The sequence below is a fragment of the Oryzias latipes genome, chromosome 21, assembly GCF_002234675.1.
Source record: "Oryzias latipes chromosome 21, ASM223467v1".
In the NCBI taxonomy this organism is placed as follows: Eukaryota; Metazoa; Chordata; class Actinopteri; order Beloniformes; family Adrianichthyidae; genus Oryzias; species Oryzias latipes.
The window spans coordinates 3,908,163-3,927,496 of record NC_019879.2 but is presented as its reverse complement, the minus strand read 5'-3'; the positions used below and the strand labels follow the sequence as shown (position 1 = coordinate 3,927,496).

Sequence of the window (19,334 nt, the reverse complement as noted above, 5' to 3'; positions counted from 1 at the left end):
TTTGTCAGAAAAAGAGCGAAAACTTCTCCAAAATCTGTCATATTGTGGCTTCTTATGTTAGAAAAATGGTTTGAATGTTGTTTAAAAGGGTTTTAGGTCTAAATCATAAACAAAATCTAGTAAATCTAGATACATTTTAACTGCAGTTTTATGTTTTGGTTTGAAATCTTGTTTATTGGGATGAAAATGCTAAGTTGGTTCTTTCCTGATCAGTTAGACCTCTTTTACAAAAGAATAAATAAGATTGTTAATTTGTTAATGTTAGTTATAAAACAATTTATAAATTTAAACTAATTTTTTTTAGTTTGTTTTTGAATTTTTAATAGATGATCTTGTTTTTTTCTGTTAGCATTTGTTTTTTTTTAGAAATGGGAGGATGAAGGGGAAAATCAAATTAAAAATATTATAAATGTTAACCCAAATTTGATTTTGTTTCCCTTTTTGGTCAAAAGCACTCAAAGATAGTATTTCTTTTGCTTTGGAAGATGATTTGTACACATTTTGTTTTATTTTAAGGGATTAAGTACAATAGGTGCCAGCTGTTTGCACAAAATAGCCATGAAATGGAGCAAAAACGCTGTCAATTTAGAGAAAAGTGTAAATCTTCAAGAATAAAAGCGTCTGCATGAATTAAAATATGAGTATCAGACAAGCTTATGCACTAAAGTCTAAAAATTAAAGTTTTTATGAATCAACATTTTTTTTAATAAAGGTTAAATGTTTAAAAAATACCTTTTTATGTGCATAGCATGTGAAGGTAACACCCAATGGGCTTTTCCTTATATCAGTTGCTCAGTAATAATTTGTAAATCTGTTTTGCTACTTTGATCCAGCTGCTGCCGTCGGTTTAGGGTGTTGAAACTGGAGGAATAGTTTCAACACACATTTCAAAATGAGTTTAAAGCGGAACCTCTTTCTTGCAAGTCATGAAAGAGAATGACAGTGTCATCACCGTAGAGGTTGCTGTGACATTGCAGCGGAAACAGGAAATGAGGACCATTCAAACATGTCAACATGACCAGCGACACGACATTAATCTTTCAACAGATTATGGTCAATGATAGATTTTAGATCCAAGCTGCAAATATAATTTTTCAAATGTCTAATCTGTCTCTGAAAAAGGCTTAATGGGGTGAACCCGCCGGCTGCAAGACCTCTTTGTCGGCGTGCAACATTGAAACGAGGATCCAGGTCTTAATTAAATATTGATTGACAGAATGACGCAAACAGCAAGCTGATGCACCATTCTGCTTAAAATGTTGTGCAATACAAACATTGATTAGACATCGATGAAAATACAATTTGCTAAATCTAGCTGGCTAGCTTGTTAGATTGACCCCATTGTCTCGTTTGCAATATATGGAAACAAAAAAATAAAAGATAATAGCAGTTTTTAAACAAATTTGTGGCGTAAAGTTTCTTTTAGTACCAAAACATAGAAGACAAAATGATTTAAATGACAGTTTTTAAATCATGAAAAACATTTACAATAGTTTAATAAATGGATAAAAATCCGTTATAAATGAATTTTAAGACAAATTATGATTATGTTTATTAGTTGCTGTGTGTTCTTAATGTTAAACTGATCTTTAGTTTCTCAACCTTATCTTCCAAAAGTTTAGATTCCTGAAGCTTACAATCAATTTATTACCCATAAAGTTTTTAAAAGTCTGGATTTTGTGTTGTTTCATACAGTATGTGTATACATTTAGTATGTCTTTTCATCCTTAAAGTTTTTGTGTATTGACCATTGTCGCCTACGTCGTCTTAAAAGCTCAAATATTAAACTATTTCCTGAGCCTTTAACTCAAAAAGTGTGTTATTTGAACACATTTGCTTTGGATTTGACTTTTCCTAACATTTCATCTGAATTAAAAGGGGGATTTGTTTGAACTTTTCTCAGAATTTCTGTTGATTTTAGGATTGACGGCTTACTCTTGCAGCATCTGTGTGTCTTCTTCGTTTAGGTCAACACAATATCCTGGAACGAGACGGGCGAGTACATCTTGTCGGGGTCGGATGATACATTTCTGGTCATCACAAACCCTTACAACAAAAAGGTGAGTCCGAATTTGAAAATAGGGCAGTGTTTAGTGTTTTACTGTCGTTTTTCCTTCAAGGGGGTCGGCATCTCTGTCACGAAGAACCCAATTACAAACAACATTAAAAATTTGTGAAGATTCGATTAAAACAGCTGCAATTTTAGTTTATTTAAATAGAAAAATCAAACCAGCTTTTGTTTTTGTAACTTGCCTTACAGGTTTAGCTTAGTGAGAGTTTGGCCTGTTATAAATGAGGAGAATCCATCTGTCATTTGTTCTGGATCCTCAGTCCTGGTCCCAGCAGCCGTTTGTCCTGCATGCTTTCTATGAGATCTTCTGAATCAGTTCATCATCCAGCAAAGGCCTGTTTGGCATCACTGCCAAATATTGGAATCGATTGAATTTACAGTCCATTTAATCAAATGAATTTTTTAAGTTTTGAATTAAAAAACAAATGCATTTATTGGTTGAATTCTATAAGTATTCAACCCATTGTTTTCCTGTTTCTCTTTCTTTATCTTCTGCCATTTTCCGCTTAACTCCTTCTATAAATTTTCAACTACTTCAACCATTCAACTATTCAAATGTTCAGCTCTTACAGCTTTTTCCAGCAATGACTTTTGGTCCTTCAAATCCTTGAACTTTTCAAGATATTCCTGGATTTCCAGGATTATTGCCTCCATTGAAATACATGGGGAATCCAAGACTTTGATTATTTTTTATTTTATTTTATCTTTTATGCCAATTATTACCCTTTTAGTTTTATTTTCATTCAGTAATATAGCATACAACCCTGCATTTTCTTCTGGAAATGCAGCTCCTTCTAATTTCAAAGTATTGTGGCTCAGGCGGTTGAGCGGGTCGTCCAATGACCGAAGGGTTGGCGGTTCAATCCCAGCTCCCACCAGCCAAATGTTGTTGTGTCCTTGGGCAAGACACTTCACCCTCCTTGCCTCCAGTGTGGCTCCACTGGTGTGTGAATGTCCCGGTGATGGTCAGAGGGGCCGTAGGCGCGAAATGGCAGCCACGCCTCTGTCAGTCTGCCCCAGGGCAGCTGTGGCTACAACAGTAGCTTACCATCACCAAGTATGAATGAGGAATGAATGAATAATGGACACAATGTAAGCACTTTGAGTGTCTGGAAAAGCGCAGAAAAATCCAATCCATTATTATTATTATTATTATTATAACTGAAGAAAAGTACAACTTTCATAAATAAAATGAGGAATTCTTGTATTAAATGTAAAGATAATGCTTTACATTTAATACAAAATGCTACAAAACTGTTTATAAAAGTTATATCCATGAATTTCATTAACCATTATGTTAATGAGGATTAAGTAAATTATTTCAACTTTTTGTGAATTTCAGGTTGTGTCAACATTCCTTCACTATGCACTATATAGCGCGTTCTTCATTTCGTAGTGCTGTCTGAATCTACAATTTCAAAATCGATTGCCCTAGAAATTTCCCAGAAGTCTCTGCGAAAAACCAGTGTGCATCGATGCTCACTAGATCGGCGAATATAGACCACAGTGCATTGCATTGGAACAATTTTGGCCCAAAAATTTTACTTGAATGTATTATTTTTTAATAAACCAACGTTTTTATCTTCAGAAGACAGTGGATTCATAAATAGTCATCGCAAAACGCTCATATTAATTCGATTTCGTGAAATCAATGACGTCAAATCCGGTGTTTAAAAAGAAAAAAGGAAAAAGTAGTGAGCATGGTGTCTACATTGCTTTCAAAATCCAGAGCACTCCATAGTTTTTTAGTAGTTGGGGGTTAGGGAAGGAATTCAGACGGAGCGTCAGCCTTTAAAAAGCTGTTCATTCATTAAAAGTAGATGTTTGAGTGGGGAATTGTGGGAAACACTTAGGACTGCGGCTAAGGATCACACTTTGCCAAATCCAGGTCTAAATGCTCCTTCAGATCTCATCTGTCCCCCTTTTTCTCCAGGTTAAGACATCCATACGCTCAGGTCATCGTGCAAACATCTTCAGCGCTAAGTTCATGCCCCACACCAACGATCAGGAGATCATCTCCTGCTCAGGAGACGGCATCATCTACTACACCCACACGGAGAAGAGTCCCGAGCACAACAGACAGTGTCAGTTCACCTGCCATTACGGAACGGCTTACGAGGTGCTGAACGATGCTGCTGCTGCTGCTGCTGCTGCTGCTGCTGCTGCTGCTGCTGCTGCTGCTGCTGCTGCTGCCGTGGAAACACAAATCCACTGTTTCTGACTTGTCATTTCGTTGCATCAGATTATGACCGTACCAAATGACCCGTGCACCTTCCTGTCGTGCGGAGAGGACGGCACGGTCCGGTGGTTCGATCTGCGCATGAAAACCAGCTGCACTAAAGAAGACTGCAAAGACGTATGGCCGCACCTTTTTCTGCTTTTCTCCTGCGTCTTAGTTTGGGTCTGGTACAAATCTGGATCTGCCTCCAGATTGGACTGCCAAAACAGGCCCCTTTTTGGCAGACTTTCTTTAAATACGCACAAAGTCTGCCTATAGGGTGAGACAAATGGTCTTGCCAAGAACTAGAAAAAAATTGTAGTCACTAAGACATGTTTTCACAAACTAAGATTATTTTGCTACTGAAAAACTTTCTTGATGGATTATTTTTCTTGTAAGACAGAAAAAACAAGATCCCTTCCAACGAAGGTCTGAGTTGATTTGACGTTATTTATTTATTTTTTTGGACAAGTAAAACAAGTGTAGACAAGACGAAACAAGACAAGACAAAATTATATAAACAACAAAAGTCCAAAAGGGAGGGAGAAGAAGAAAAATCTTATAAACTCTCACCCCTTTTACCTTAAGTCATTACTTAGTACACCCGCCATCAAAGTTCAGTGCCCTACCCAAGTGTATATTCAATTACAGATGCACATGTAATTCTCATTTCCAAAAAAAACCCAAATGAAAAATGGTTCAGATTTTCAGTGGTCTATTGACAGCTTTCTCCTTACAGCAAACCTTCTTTATGTCCAGGACATCCTCATAAATTGCCGGAGAGCTGCTACGTCCATATCAATATCTCCTCTGGTGCCGTACTATCTGGCTGTGGGCTGCTCTGACAGCTCGGTGCGGATCTATGACAGACGCATGTTAGGCACCCGAGCCACAGGTAAACGGTTCTATCTTCTTCGTAAATCTCATTTGATTTGTGTTGGATTCAGTTGACACTGAGTTTTGCACACCGAATGACATTTTCCAGGAGAAGCTTCCTGCCGTCTCTCTTACATTACAGCAATACCTGCTGAACGCAATAAATATTTAAAAAAACACAGGAATCCCTTTTTACATTCCGGCTGTAGAGGAATAGAGCGTGCTACTTCTTATTTCCAGGTAACTACACGGGTCGAGGAACGACCGGCATGTGTGTTCGGTTTGTTCCCGCCCACCTGTCCAACAAGTCCTGCAGGGTCACGTCGCTCTGCTACAGCGAGGACGGTCAGGAGGTGCTGGTCAGCTACTCCTCCGACTACATCTACCTGTTTGACCCTAAAGACGACCAGGCGCGGGAACTCAAGGGCCCGTCCGAGGATAGGAGGGAGGAGGTGAGCCGTCAAAAACACCGGTTACTTTCGAACCTGCTCTTTTAGTTCACGCTACAGTTGATCAGATTTCTTTTTTTCAAATGCTGGAGTTCTCAGGTTCATGACCAATTGGGATTTCAGTGTTCCTCTAAAGCTTTTAGTATTTAAAGAGGTTTATGAAATTGATCTGAGAGAGGTCAAATCCTTTGCATGAATGGGAATCCCCATAGACACACAAAGGAGCAAAAACTGTTTTTTCATCTAATTTAAATACTCACTCCAATGAAAGTGGAGAAAGTGGTCCCCAACGGACCGGCCTTAAAGCTGTAGGGCGAATGATTATTGTAACGGTGCCACGATAAATTAAGATCAGTGACAAGATGTAGCCAGAGTTTTTATTTTGACATGTATAACATTGTACATTGCACACGTGTCATCATCCTCTCCCCCTCCCACACTCATGGTGCAGAAAAGAAGAACTGTCTATTAAAGGTAGATTTCTTTTGGTTTTTTGGAAGTGGAAGGCTCCTCTTCTGTCTCCTGGCTGGGTCTTTTCCACTTGGCACAGAAACTTTCCTAAGACCTTTGTTTTTTACTAATTTTGCTAGCTCCTGCGTTTTGTTTTAGCGGTAACCTAACACGTGACCGAGAAGAGCGCCTTGGCCTGCGTCAAGAGTGACATAGACGGATGGAACAGAGAATCAGGCAAATTTTCAAAATAAAACATCTTTCTTATTTCGAAATAAATTAAACGGAAGTACTGTAAGTTATTTATTCTTTCTGTGCGGCCCGGCACCAAATGACCCGTGGACCGGATCTATACGGGACTTAATTGCTAATTTGTCACCTAGGTGTGAATGTGTGAGTGTGTGTGGTTGTTTGTCTTGTTGTGGTGGACTGGCAAACCATCCAGGGTGGACTCTACCTTTCCCCAAAAGCAGCTCGATGGGCTCCAGCAACCCCACCACTCCAAATGGGGGACTAAGCAGGTTAAGCAGATGGATGGATGGCACTGCAAAAAAAAATATATTTACATCGTCTTTTACAAGATCCTCTGCAGATTTTTTTTCCGGCTCTAAAGTGTTCCTTTGGGAATGATAAAACTGGTGTAAATATAATTGCTTAGAAGAAAGTTATTTTGTAATACTTATAATTGTGTTTTGCTGCAATCCTGGACGGGAAGGGTCGTATTGGTTTCACGATTCTTCTGTCTAATTGCGCTTTTGAACAAAAATTCCAAAAGTCACAAAAATGTGCACACACCCGGTGAAGTAACAGAAGTAGCGGTACCCGGTGAAAAGGATTTTTAGGCACGGTGAGCGACCAACAGGGGAAAGCCCCTCTGTAATGAAATGAGAGATGATGCTGCCACAGAAGCTTCAACAAGTCCCTGAATCAGGTTTGGTTCATAAATGTTGGCATTAGCCTGTGTATGAGGGTTTTTATTAAATCCTGAAATGATTGCCACGATGACTTCATGGGAAGAATTTAACTTTACTACGTAGCTTTTCTTAAAAAAACAGAGTCCTTCCCTTTGACTGGTCCGTCTGGACATTTGAACCAGTGTCTGAATGTGCTGGGTCACGGCGCCAGCATCCCAGAGTTCATCTGGGTCGAGATTCACATTCTTTTCCAAATACAGAGTGCGGCTGACGCGGAGAGCCTTCTCCTGTCCACAAAATAATGTGAGCTGAGGTGAAGGGGGGGTTGTAGGAGGTAAAGATGGAGGCCTCCCCATCTCTGCCCTCAGTTGTTGGTGGTGTTGTTTTTTTTTCTTCTTCTTCCTGCCCCGACTCTCTCAGGTGGCGGTGCTTTAGCTAAGATGGGTTTTTCCCTCTCTGGCTCACAGCCTGTTGCCCGACAGAAAGAGCCAGAGTGGTGGAAAGAGTGGGGACCAAGGGGGGGGCACTCTGAAGAGTAAACCAACAGGGTTTCGCTTTAACAGCGAAGCTATTTTTGACCAACGCTTTGACGGACAAGCCGCTAATCTCTCCATGCGTGTGTGTGTGTGTTTCCACAGCTGAGGCAGCCTCCAGTGAAGCGCCTGCGCCTGAGAGGGGACTGGTCCGACACCGGACCCCGAGCCCGTCCGGAGAGCGAAAGGGAAAGAGACGGTGAGATGACGGGAGGTTCTTTAAAGCACGGATTTCACATTCCACTTCTGACATGGGGGAGCATTCCAGCTGCTTGAATTGTTTTGATTTTTAAAAAAATGGAACAACCATGTGTTTCTGCAGCTTTAAAATAAAAATAAAAACACGTGTGATGACTTCTGACCTCCTCGTTATAATATAGAACCCTCTGATAACTGAGGGTAACTGGGGGGGGGGGTTCTCCTCTGACTTTAGTCTGTGATCATGCCTCTTTAGATAAAAAACTATTGATCACTGGTGCTCTTCCTACAGTGAAAAAGACAAACGATTATTTATGTTGTTGTCACTGTGAATGACTTAAAAATGCTTTTTTTTCGGGTACGTCGTCCGCTTTAAACGTTTGTGTTGTAAGCCGGTGTGAGTAGATGAGTTTGCTGCCTCTTCTTCAGGAGAACAGAGTCCAAACGTGTCGCTGATGCAGAGGATGTCCGACATGTTGTCCCGGTGGTTTGAGGAGGCCAGCGAGGCCCAGAGCAGCAGAGGAGCTCGCCCGCAGGCTCGGCCCAGAGGTGAGGCTGCGGAAGCCTTCGCCTGAAATCACTGGATGTCCAAGCTTTTCCAAATGTAGCGTCTGTAAATCTGCCATGATGGTTTTATTTTGGAGACCAACGCTGGACATTTTCCCTCATTTGGTTAAAACAATCTGCCTATTTGGTTTAAAAGTCTGTTCTTATTTGTGACAATAAAACGTCTCGTTTTTCATGATTGTTTGCTTTTTTCCAGGAACAGCTGTTCGTCCTGAGGGGGGGATCAACAACCCCCCTGCCCCAGCAGTCGACTCCACGCAGGAGCCCAACGCCCCCGAAAGGCCTTCGGGGCCAAACCCCCCAGAGGAACCTGCCAGTGCCGCAGAAGCCGCCGCCGCCGCCACACTAAAATCCAGGTCCTCTTCATCTTCGGGATCATCCTCTACAGTCACAGCAACCCCCACGTCCAGCTCCTCCCCACTGGAGAGCTCCGCCCCTTCTTCCTCACCAATCGCGTCCTCTCCCGACTCCGAGCAGAGGAGTCAGACCGATGGAACGGAGATGCCGACTGCCACGCCCACCTCTGAGCCCACCGTCTCAGGTTAGAGCAGACGAGTCATCTTCAGTGTTTTTGTGTGTGAGACGGAGAGCGTGGGGGGGGGCACTCTCCTCTCCTCTAGCATCCTGTTGTCCTTCTTTCTGCTTCTCCCATTCTTCTCATTGTTCCTTCATTCCTTTCTCCCTCTGCCTCCTTGTCAGAATACAGTCCGCGCCGGTTGCCCATAAGTTTAGTGTGTAGGCGTTTGCAGAGGTTGCTCCGGCTGGGCGACCCCCCAGGACAGGCCCAGAGAGCGGCCTCGTCCTCCTCTCCTTCCTCCTCCCCAGCAGCCTCTGAGAGACGGACACAAAGAAGTGCTCCTCCTCCTCCTCCCCCTGCTGCTGCTGCAGGTTACCCACCCTCTGAACCCTTCCCACCACCACAGCAACCCCAGGGCCACACCCCCTGCCGCCATTTCTACTCACTCCCCTCTGCGTGGCTCCAGAAAGACACTCAGTGAAATCCTAAAATCACACAACCTCAGTCACACAAACAGAATTCTGATTTTTATCACATTTTCTACAATCAACTGTGTTGATCTTTAATTTTTACCTACCATACTTTTAGGGACTACAATTTGCTCCAAACTGTAAGTCACAGCATAATAAAGAAGAAAAAAATCATATTCAATGAGCTTTACCTTGTACTGCAGGAGCTGCGGCTGAATGATGGCGCTTTCAGCGCTACTTCTATGTGACCCAGTTTGATGATTTGCTTTCCCACATTCGTCCACGGACGGTAAAATAAAAACAAAAAATATCTGAATGCAAATTAAAAAAAGGTATCATAAAGTTTAGGAGCAGAACGATCAGATTCTCCTCGATGTTTGTTGTGGATGCAGCTTCTTCTTTAAAATTGCTGTCGGTATCAAACGCCTACAGTGCCCTCTAGTGGTTGCGGGGAACAACCGCTAAAGGCCAGGTAGATGTAATCAGAGGAGTAGCTGACCAGCAGCTGTTGGAGAGAAAATAACAAATATATGAGCCAATATTTATAAAAAAAAAATTAAAAAAACTGCAAACAAGTCGTGCAAAAACCCACAACTTATACTTTGAAAAATATAGTGATGGAAAAATGGACGTTCTTTTAGGAATGTGGTTTTATTACAATATTATTGCAAACCTTCTGCTGTTATTAAAAGAAAGAACTCCTAAAAAATTGTAACACAAAAATCAAAAACGAAGTTTGATTGCTGTGAAAGTGAAGTTTATTTCTTCGTTTTCTTCATTCTCCCAGCTGTGATGACAGTCCGATCAAAGTTTGAGGATAAAAACTGAGATATTTCAGAGTATTCTTCGCCTTAGGGGATCACTATCGACAGTGTTTTTCACGAAAACCTTCAAGCAACAAACGATTATTCTTCTGAGCAAAATGCAGATGGTCTTCCTGGAGCTGATGCTAACCACCCCTTCAGTGTTCTCCTGCCTGTGTTGTCTTTTCTACTGACCACCACCCCCTGCAGCCTCTGTTTGTCCTCGGTTTGCCCCTCCCTCACTAACGTTTCCACCCTCTATTCTGCCTGTTGCTTGGGTTTTCACCTGACGTGTCTTCTGTTGGAGTGGCACCATAAAGGTTTGCAGCTTTGTTTTAGTCTGTGATCATGACATGAAGCGTTTGTTGTTTTTTTCGGGGTCACAGGGCTGCTGGAGCCTATCCCTGCCACCCATGGGCGAAGGCGGGATACATCCTGGACAGGTCGCCAGTCTGTCGCAGGGCCACTCACGTTCACATTCACACCTAGGGACAATTTAGAGTGACCAATGAACAAATGGAGCATGTTTTTTTGGGAGTAAGCTGGAGAAAACCCACTCATGCACAGGGAGAACATGCAGACTCCACACAGAAAGGTCCCCCAGCCGGGACTTGAGCGTCTTACTGAGAGGCAAGACGGCTAACCACTGTGCCACCATGCAGCCCATAGCAAGCATTTTCACTTTTTTGTTTTCCACGTCTCACTACAAACTTGATCCACTTTCCTCAGACACACATGAGCATTTTCACGCGTTTCTCTCTCGTTTAAACTCTAACCTTCAGAGAAAAAGAAGTCCAGTATGAATGAAACCAAAGATCTGATCGTGACTGAAGATTTGATGTCAAACGGAAGGCATTCTGCACAGAAGACACAGCAAAGAAGAGATTGATTGGCAATGCTCTACAGCCAATCAGGATGCAGAACACAATGCTCTGCAAAAACAAAAAAAACATTTCTATTTGAGACATGACTTAGAAGCATCTCTGACTTCTGTTTAAATATGTCACTCCAGTATGATGAAGGGACACAGCAGGTGATGAAAACGCCGTGTCAAAGCTAAAGGCCTTCAGCCGCATTTGAAGTTAGACTCAACTTATTGTAATTGTTCTAAAACTGTTGAGTTTTGTTTTTATCTTTCAAAATTCCTTTCTTTGACACCTTTGAGTCTGGTTTGATTTTATTGAACTCTCGGCATTTTGGAGGATTTTGTTTCGGTTAAATAGTAAACTCTTTTACCTCAAACATCCATTGGATTGTGACCGTGTAGGAGGATGTAATGTAGCCTGAGTGGCGGCTCAGCTCTGACACCCATTGATGCCAATATGCATCAAATCACTTCAGCCTCAAACTTACTGCAACCTGCATGTGGCTCTTTGATTGAAAAAAAGATTTATTTTGTTAAATTTATGAATTTACGGTTTGTATAACAGTAGAATTAAAATGTATTTTCATCCTGTTGACATTACCTAACATCAAAAAGCCTTGTATTTCCTCCGAAGTGCTCACATTTCAAATGCTGAAATATTCAAACTATTACTATACCAAAAGTTTGAAATTCTTTAAGTTCTATTTATTATTAGGACACATTTAAAGCAAACTGCTATGCTGTAAAATGCTCATTTAGGCCAGAGGGGAAAAGATAAATAGATATATATTTGCATGGACTTCATTTAACCTTTTTAAATGGATCTTATACCAATGAAGTGATATTAACATTCAGGTTAACATTAGTAAGTAGGAAAAAGGAAGGCTACCCACTAAAGTAGACTTAAAACAACAGGAAAAAATGCTTTTATTAATTTATATTGTTTTACATGTTTGATTGAAGTAAATGTGCTGCAGCAGCTGTAGTCCAGGGTGTCTTATTTTTTTAAAGTGTTGTTTTCTCAAGAGTAAAAACCAAAGTCAGGGGTAGAATAAAATGCTATCTTCTCTTTGTTGGTCCATTTTTTTAAGTTATGTTTAATAAGTTCAGTTATACATATCATGAAAGAAAGTAACATAAATACAAAGAAGTCTTGATTTGCGGCTCCTACCAAGTTGTGGCCAATGAGAAACCAGCCTGTTAGTGTTGGAGGTGGCGGACCCCTGATCTATACGAAAGCAAAAACAAAAGGGATTTTATTTTTCCATTGCTGGAAAATCAGGTGTTAAGAAGTTAAATGAAGCTAAAGTTTCTCAAGAATTAGTAATCATAGCTTTCTTTTCCCACTGCACAATATAGTAAATGGAGATCAAATATGCTGAAGCCCTTAATATGACTGAACATCTGTAAAGCAGGTGTGCTGCGGGTTACAAACCTGATGAATGTGGATGACAGGATGGTTTTTGTGTAAGCATCTTTTAAGAAATATGTGGAAAAGCTGATTCTGGAGCTTTATTTGGACTTCCAGAAATTAGGAGGAAGTCCTTGAAGCTGACGGGATCCTAAATGTTCTAAAAAATCTGAAAATCAAAGAAATTAGAAAGGGTTTCTAACGAAGGTGTTCTTCAGTCTGCTGCACTGCTGGTTGCATAATCTGTGACCGGACAGGATACTTGACCCCCACACTGCCCCCCCCCCATCAGAGCGGCGAGTCCATTTTCCTGAGGAAGACGTTCAGACCTAAAGACAGCAAATTCAAACCTCTCACCCTCCGTGGGTGGTTTCTCCTCCAAGCTGGGGTCCTCTACCAGAGGCCTGGGAGCTTGAGGGTCCTGCAGTATCTTAGCTGTTCCTGTTCTTTTCTGGACTGAGAGGTCTGAGGTCTTTCCAGGTATCTGTTGTAGCCACTCCTCCAGCTTGGGGGTTACTGCCCCGAGTGCTCCAATTACCACAGGCACCACTGTCACCTTCACTTTCCAGGCTTTCTCCAGTTCTTCTCTGAGTCCCTGGTATTTCTCCAGTTTCTCATGTTCCTTCTTCCTGATGTTCCCATCGCTTGGCACTGCCACATCCACCACAACGGCTTTCCTCTCTTCTTTAATCACTTCCTCTACCACTACAATGTCTGGTTGGTTATATATATATTTTTTGTTGTTCCTCACTTGTAGATTTAACCCGCTACAGCAAAGTTGTCTGTTTATCGGAGCCTTGCTTTAAGATGAAACATGAGGAGTGTTTTGTTTCCAGATAGGTTTCAAAAACAAAGAAATTCTGAACCTTTTGGCGACTCAAAATCTGGTTATTGTCAGTGGAGCCGTCTTTCCGGGGTTCGGTGTCGGTAAAGCAGAGTTTCATCTGTAAGATAAGGAGCTCAGAGACACGTTTGGGTGAAGAGGACCGCATCTATATTCTGCCGTCATCATTCACATGCCCAGAAGTCCATTTGTCTCATTATGTCATATAACTGTCATGAACTCTGAAGGCGAAGTAAACAGCTTTACATACGTCCCTTCCTCCAGATGAAACGTCTCGTGAAAATGCCAGAAAGTGCTCCTCCTCAGACGTGGAGATCTTGTCTTTCATGGAGGAAGAAAGGATTGAAGCTGCAGGGACACCGACGTCTTCATCAACGGGCTGCAGAGATCCTGCAAACCCCCCATCAATGAATAAAACATTAATAAATCAAACAAATGAGCTTCCGGACATTTGGAATGTTATCGGTAAACATTCAGCTCACCTGTTCAGCTAAGTTTAGTCGGTCTGCTCTGCTGCTGCGCGGCGTTCACCTGCTGCTCTGCTAACTTTGATTTTAATCTTGTAACTTTACGACTTTAAATCTCATCATTTTACTTTCTCCTTTTTCTTTCTTTTGGTGGCCCTAAAATGTTGTCGTAGATTTGTTGATTGAAAACAGTTGAAATTTGTTCATTACTAGTTTGGAAGAGGCTTTTTGATGGACGGATCCCTTCACATTTCAGGAGGAAAGGCTGTTTCATCAGAAAGGGATTGCAGTCATAGTTTAAGCTTAACGGTGGACGGTCTGTATATTTAAAATGCTGAAGGGTCCATGAATCTGACACAGGCTCTCCAATAGTGCACCTGGTTTGATTCTTATCAAGTAAATGATGTACATTTGCATTTTCTTTGTTTTTTTCCAACATTTATCTGGAACCTGTGGGAGTATGTCAGCAGCCAGCTTGTGCATTTGTGTGGTTGCCTAGCAACATGCCTTTGCTTTTTTATTTATTTATTTATCTTTTTAGTTTTTGAATGAAATGGAAGACAAAAAGGTGCAGTAAGCATGTGGGAACGTCTTGTTTTTGTCAAAGACCCACTCCGATCACCCTTTTTGTAAACGTGTTCCCGGCGGTCTTAGAATTAGGACTATGCTGTTAGTAGCCAAAATCCAAAAGCCTATGTTGTTTTCTAAGACATAGTTTCTGCAGAGCGGCAGTAGAAATGTCCCTCTAAATTGTGGGCGGGACTGTTGGCACAGAGCAACCCCACCCCCTTTCACCTCCCTGTAGCTGAGAGCTCTCTGTTTACATGCTCTCCTGCTAGCTAACATGAGCGGTGTAACACGAATGGCGGGCGACATTGCAGGTGTCCAGTTGTACACTTCAGAGTCAGAAGCTGCTCAGACGAGGAAAACAAAGACGTTTGTGGATCTGGTCGTCTGCATCGGGATGCATCAGAATGGAGAGGAGCAGGGAGCTGAGGCATTTTCTACCTAACGATACAACGATTTTTACAAAAACACAATTTTTTTGGTCTGCTCTTGATTCACGATTTTAAGAAAAAAAACTCTGAAGTGCAATTTTATGATCAATTTTCTCTGTATTTGTCCTCTATTTAAAAAAAAAAGAACATTGTTAAAAACTCCCAAACCACCAATTCTTAATGGAGTGGGTCTTTAAGATCTTATCTCTAACAGCTGTGTAGCTCTTTTTTTTGGAGCTGCACACTTTTTTGTTTTTAACAGCACTGAGCTCTGGAGCGCCGTGCCCGTGAGCGCCCTTATATCAGCTGTGACGTCAGTGTTGGAGGTTCAGTCGGTGTCATTTGTGTTCCAGATTCCCCCTCGTCTGTGGTTAACAAACAGCTGGGATCCATGAGTCTTGATGAACAGCAGGGTGCGTCCCACCCCTCATACCCCCGACCCCCCCTCCCGCTCTGTCCCCCTTCTCTCTTCAGTCATTCACGTCTTGTGCTGTCCTCCGTGTTCGCCGTCCTTACGCTTTTGTCACCACGTCCTGCAGTACCACCAGTGGCCGCTAGTGGCCACTCTAAAACAGGCTTCCTTTAACTGTGTTATTATGTCTTTTTCTAAAAGATTCTAACATTTTTAAGGACATGCACCCATGCACAGCACATGCATGGTTCTGCATGTCACGTATAGGAGCTGTCATGTGTGTCACTTTTTTTGTTTTCTGCCTTGTTGTCTTGGTGGTCGACCCTAACTCGTGCTGCATGTTTTCATTTCTGTGTGACTGAAACGCAACAAATGATTGCATATTTCCAGCGTGCCACAAACAACAGGAAGATGATCCATGTCACGTATCAGTGATGATTGTTAAGCGTTTTTTTTTTTTGTGGTTGTGTGTTCCTCTTTCTTCCTGCTCAGGAGCTGCAGGAGCTGCAGGCCCCCCTCATGATGAATCTGTGGCCGCAGGAGCCAGCAGCAGCGTGCCGCCGGCCACCACCTCGGTGTCCACCAGCCGGCCAAACACAGCAGAACCGGTCCTCAGCTTGCACTACAGCTCAGAGGGAACCACCACCAGCACCATCAAGCTGGACTTCACAGATGAGTGGTCAGTGGAGGGAGATGTCTGCAAAACCTCTAGGGTCATTTCAACCAAAATGTATTTAAAGTGGTATTTAAATCGACAGAAACGAACGACTTAAACACCGAATACCAAACAGAAGCTACCAAGGGAGCAAAAAGGCCTTTTTCCTTTTTAGTTTCCACTTCCATCGTATATATAAAAAGTTATATAAAAGCCTTCAATTCACGAGCTTTTACCATTGACTGTATATGAGAACTGGACTGCCCTTCCTCACATTCCAAACAGGAAGTACCCGCTGGTTCCAAAAAGCCAGAATCCCAAAGACGTCTATAGAGAAATAAACAGCTGTTACGCCGTCATTCTACCTGACATGGAGACGTGACTCAGACCGACTCGGACTAATCCCTGCTGACTGACGTTGTCTAGCTTGGTCCAGTTCTCTTATACAGTCTCTGGTTGATCTCAAAAGGAACTCATGCCCTAAAAAGAGGTCAAGAAAAACAGTTGGCAAGCTTTTGCTGCTTTAATATAACTGTACAGAATTATGGAAGATCAAGATCAAAAATATCATCTACAATAAAAAAAAATGGTCTGAAATCATCAGTGTTACTGTAACTAAATCAAAGATTTTTTATTCCTCTTTGTGCTCTTATTCCTGTATTACTCACCTCGTCTTCCTTTTAGTTTTTGCAAATTTAAGTACAATTTCTTTCTGAACGGGAAAACAGCACAATATGCTGTTACGATGAAATAATATGCTCATAATGTGCGTTCAAAGGGTTTGATTGTCCTTTTGTCTGAATGGAGCTTGAACGTCTTTCTCCTCCACGGTTTCCGTTCACAGGAGCAGCAGCAGGTCCAGCTCTCTGGGCGGCGGAGACCCAAAAACCCTGGAGCCTTCTGCCCCCCCCAGCAAAGAGAGCCGGACGCCCGAGAGTTCAGCCTCCCAGCAGGGTGACGTTTCTTCTCCAGACGCGTAGAAACACATTTATTTCTCCTGAGGTTCCTGCAGTGGTAAAGATGAGCGTCAATCCTTCCCCGTTTAGCTCGCAGTGAGTCCTCGGAGCGGCAGAGTCCCCCCGCCCCCTCCGCCGAACCTCCCTGCTCCTCTTCCGGTTCTGCCGGTCCCAGCAGGTCGGGCCCGGAGGAGGGTTCGCCTGAGCGGGTCAGCGCGGAGGCGACTCGGGACAGGAACCCGTCGGGGGCTTCAGAGGACACGTCAGGGGGCTGCAGGAGGGCGGAGCCAGCTGGAGAGGAGGGGGAGGGCAGCCAGAGTCAGCCGGCGCGCGGCCGCCAGGACTCCGACGACAGCGACGACGATCCTATTCCCATCCCGATGTCCAGATTAAGAGGACAGGGTCAAAGGTGAGTCACGTGCAAATAACGTTTCGATTTTTCTGTTTACACACAACCAAGCACAGAATTATAAACTTTTAAGGGAAGGGGTTGGTAGTTCTAACGCCAGGTTTCCATTTACCTGAAATCTGAATGTAGTTCCAGGGGATCGGCAGTAGGAGATAGGATGATCAGGTAACTCGTTTGCTCGACAAAACGGAAACAGCTAACCTGCCAGGTGTGTGACATGTTCCTGTGCGGGGGGCGCATAAAGCCCCATCGCACAACAACACGGTGCGTGACAGACTTGGTTTGGGCGTCGCACTGAACTAATGACCTCCAGCTGAGCGGCTGCATGCGAGCACAGGTCAGCGAATGCATCGAATGGACAGAAGGACGGCAGAAGACGGTTCATGACTCGGCAGAGCCGTGAGGATTCAGAACTCCCTGTCTGGTTCCTTTAAAGCCCCACTCCGATCATCTTTTGATCAATCGTCAAAGTCTTCCCAGTGGTCTCTTCACTGTTATTTTCAGCCAAAATCTAACAAATCTGGGTCTAGGACATAGTTCCTGCAGAGCGGCATGAGAAATTCACCTCTGAGCTGTGGCTGGGACTGGTGGCATGGAGCAATCCCACGCCCCCTTCCCATCACCCTTTTGTTTTTCCACTCTCCCGCTAGCTTACAGCCCCCCCTCACACCTCCAACCTACCAGGGCAACAAAAATGGCGAGCAATATCGTAGCTATCCAGCCGTACGGTTTTGATCCAGATTCCAGCTGAGACGACGGAAACAGAGACGAACATGGATCTGTTTGTCTGTAAGTGGATGCATCAGAATGGAGCGCAGCAGAGAGCTTGTCGCCCGCCCAGCATATTTTCTACGTCACAAATAAGCTTTTTTCCAACTACTTTTTTTTCATCTGCTCCGAATTCTCAAGGATTCTAATAAAGAAAAACTCGAAAATCCAATTTTAAGTGTAATTTTCTTTTTATATGTCCTCCATCATCAGAAAAACGCCACAAGAACACGTTAAGAACACGTTAAGAACACCAGTTTCATCGGAGTGGGTCTTTAAAAGTGAGTGCTGCCTGCCTTAACTCGGGGCTGGTTTGCGGCCTGAGCACGGCCTTTACACGCAAAACAGTGACCGCATGGCTTTTCTACGGTGGCCCTGAAGGGCAAATCCCATTAACAAATCCCTCGACGCAAATGACATGGGAACCATCACAGAGACAATGAAAAAAGCAAAACATTTTAGAAATTAAAAACAATATTCCAGAAAAACCAAACCTTGAAACAAACATTTCGGAAAACAAAAGTCATTTCCATGTATCTAAATGAAACGTTGCAAAATGAAAGGATACAAAACCGGAAAAGGTAGGTACGATAGGTAGTGATGATGCTGATGGCCAGAAGAAATATCTTCATCCAATCAGGGATGTCCCGTAGCACGTGCCTTTTCCGGTTTAGTTTCAGTTTTTTAACATTTCATTTTGATTTTTGGAAATTACGATTGTTTTCCGAAACGTGTCATTTTCATTTTGCGTTTGACATTTTGGTTTCTGAAATTTTGTTCTAATTTCTAAAATGTAATGTTTTTTTTTTTATTGCTTGTTTTGCTTTATCATTTGTCGTTTTGATCTTTAATTTATTTTTGTTTTGAGTGTCATGTTGATGTGATTTGCCCTTCAGGGCCACCGTCTACTGCGCCTCTACTTTTTTCTCTGTCCCAGGCGCTCGGCTGCGGCTCGCATCCAGGAGCTGTTTCGCAGGAGGAAGGAAAGGCGGGAGATGGAGGAGAGCGAGACGCAGAATATCAGGAGGCCTTCCGTCAAAATGGTCTACAAGGGCCACCGTAACTCTAGGACAATGGTGACTATCAGCGCCATTTTAACAACACCAAGGCTTTGTCTTCATTCTCCCACTACTCTGACCTCTAAAAGACAGGACTTTAACGTAACACATGTTCACCACTTTCTTTCTCTCTAATCGCCAAATATGCCAGAAAAGAACATTTGATGAAGAATAATTATGACTCCATTGTGTTCTGAAAACTTGACCATTTATTTTGGTTTTTGAATAACAAATTGCTCTAAAGCAATGCATTGTGGTCTATATTTGCCAATACAGTGAGCATTGATGCTCATCGACTTCTGGGACATTTCTAGTGCTCTGGATTTTGGAATTGTAGATTTGGACTCCCCTAAAAATTGCCAAACGCCTGATAAAAGAGTCAATAAATAATGAGCAGTGAGGGGATTCCGACACACAACCTGATA

The 19,334-nt window shown here is 42.7% G+C and overlaps 1 protein-coding gene across 5 annotated transcripts in view; it reads left to right on the top strand.

The window, feature by feature from the left end:
- Positions 1 to 19,334, top strand: part of dcaf6 (DDB1 and CUL4 associated factor 6) — a 39,690-nt gene that overhangs the window by 18,065 nt on the left and 2,291 nt on the right. Inside the window, exons 3-17 of one of the 5 annotated variants that reach the window (XM_011489227.3) lie at positions 1,968 to 2,060; positions 4,005 to 4,190; positions 4,314 to 4,427; positions 5,049 to 5,184; positions 5,406 to 5,617; positions 7,617 to 7,710; positions 8,139 to 8,258; positions 8,473 to 8,817; positions 8,976 to 9,164; positions 15,005 to 15,064; positions 15,556 to 15,742; positions 16,563 to 16,672; positions 16,765 to 17,083; positions 17,213 to 17,248; positions 18,789 to 18,927. In XM_011489227.3, coding sequence (XP_011487529.1) covers positions 1,968 to 2,060; positions 4,005 to 4,190; positions 4,314 to 4,427; positions 5,049 to 5,184; positions 5,406 to 5,617; positions 7,617 to 7,710; positions 8,139 to 8,258; positions 8,473 to 8,817; positions 8,976 to 9,164; positions 15,005 to 15,064; positions 15,556 to 15,742; positions 16,563 to 16,672; positions 16,765 to 17,083; positions 17,213 to 17,248; positions 18,789 to 18,927 — 2,340 coding nt within the window. The remainder of the gene's footprint in view (positions 1 to 1,967; positions 2,061 to 4,004; positions 4,191 to 4,313; positions 4,428 to 5,048; positions 5,185 to 5,405; positions 5,618 to 7,616; positions 7,711 to 8,138; positions 8,259 to 8,472; positions 8,818 to 8,975; positions 9,165 to 15,004; positions 15,065 to 15,555; positions 15,743 to 16,562; positions 16,673 to 16,764; positions 17,084 to 17,212; positions 17,249 to 18,788; positions 18,928 to 19,334) is intronic. The other 4 variants (XM_011489229.3, XM_011489228.3, XM_011489230.3 and 1 more) reach the window with 4 other exon arrangements.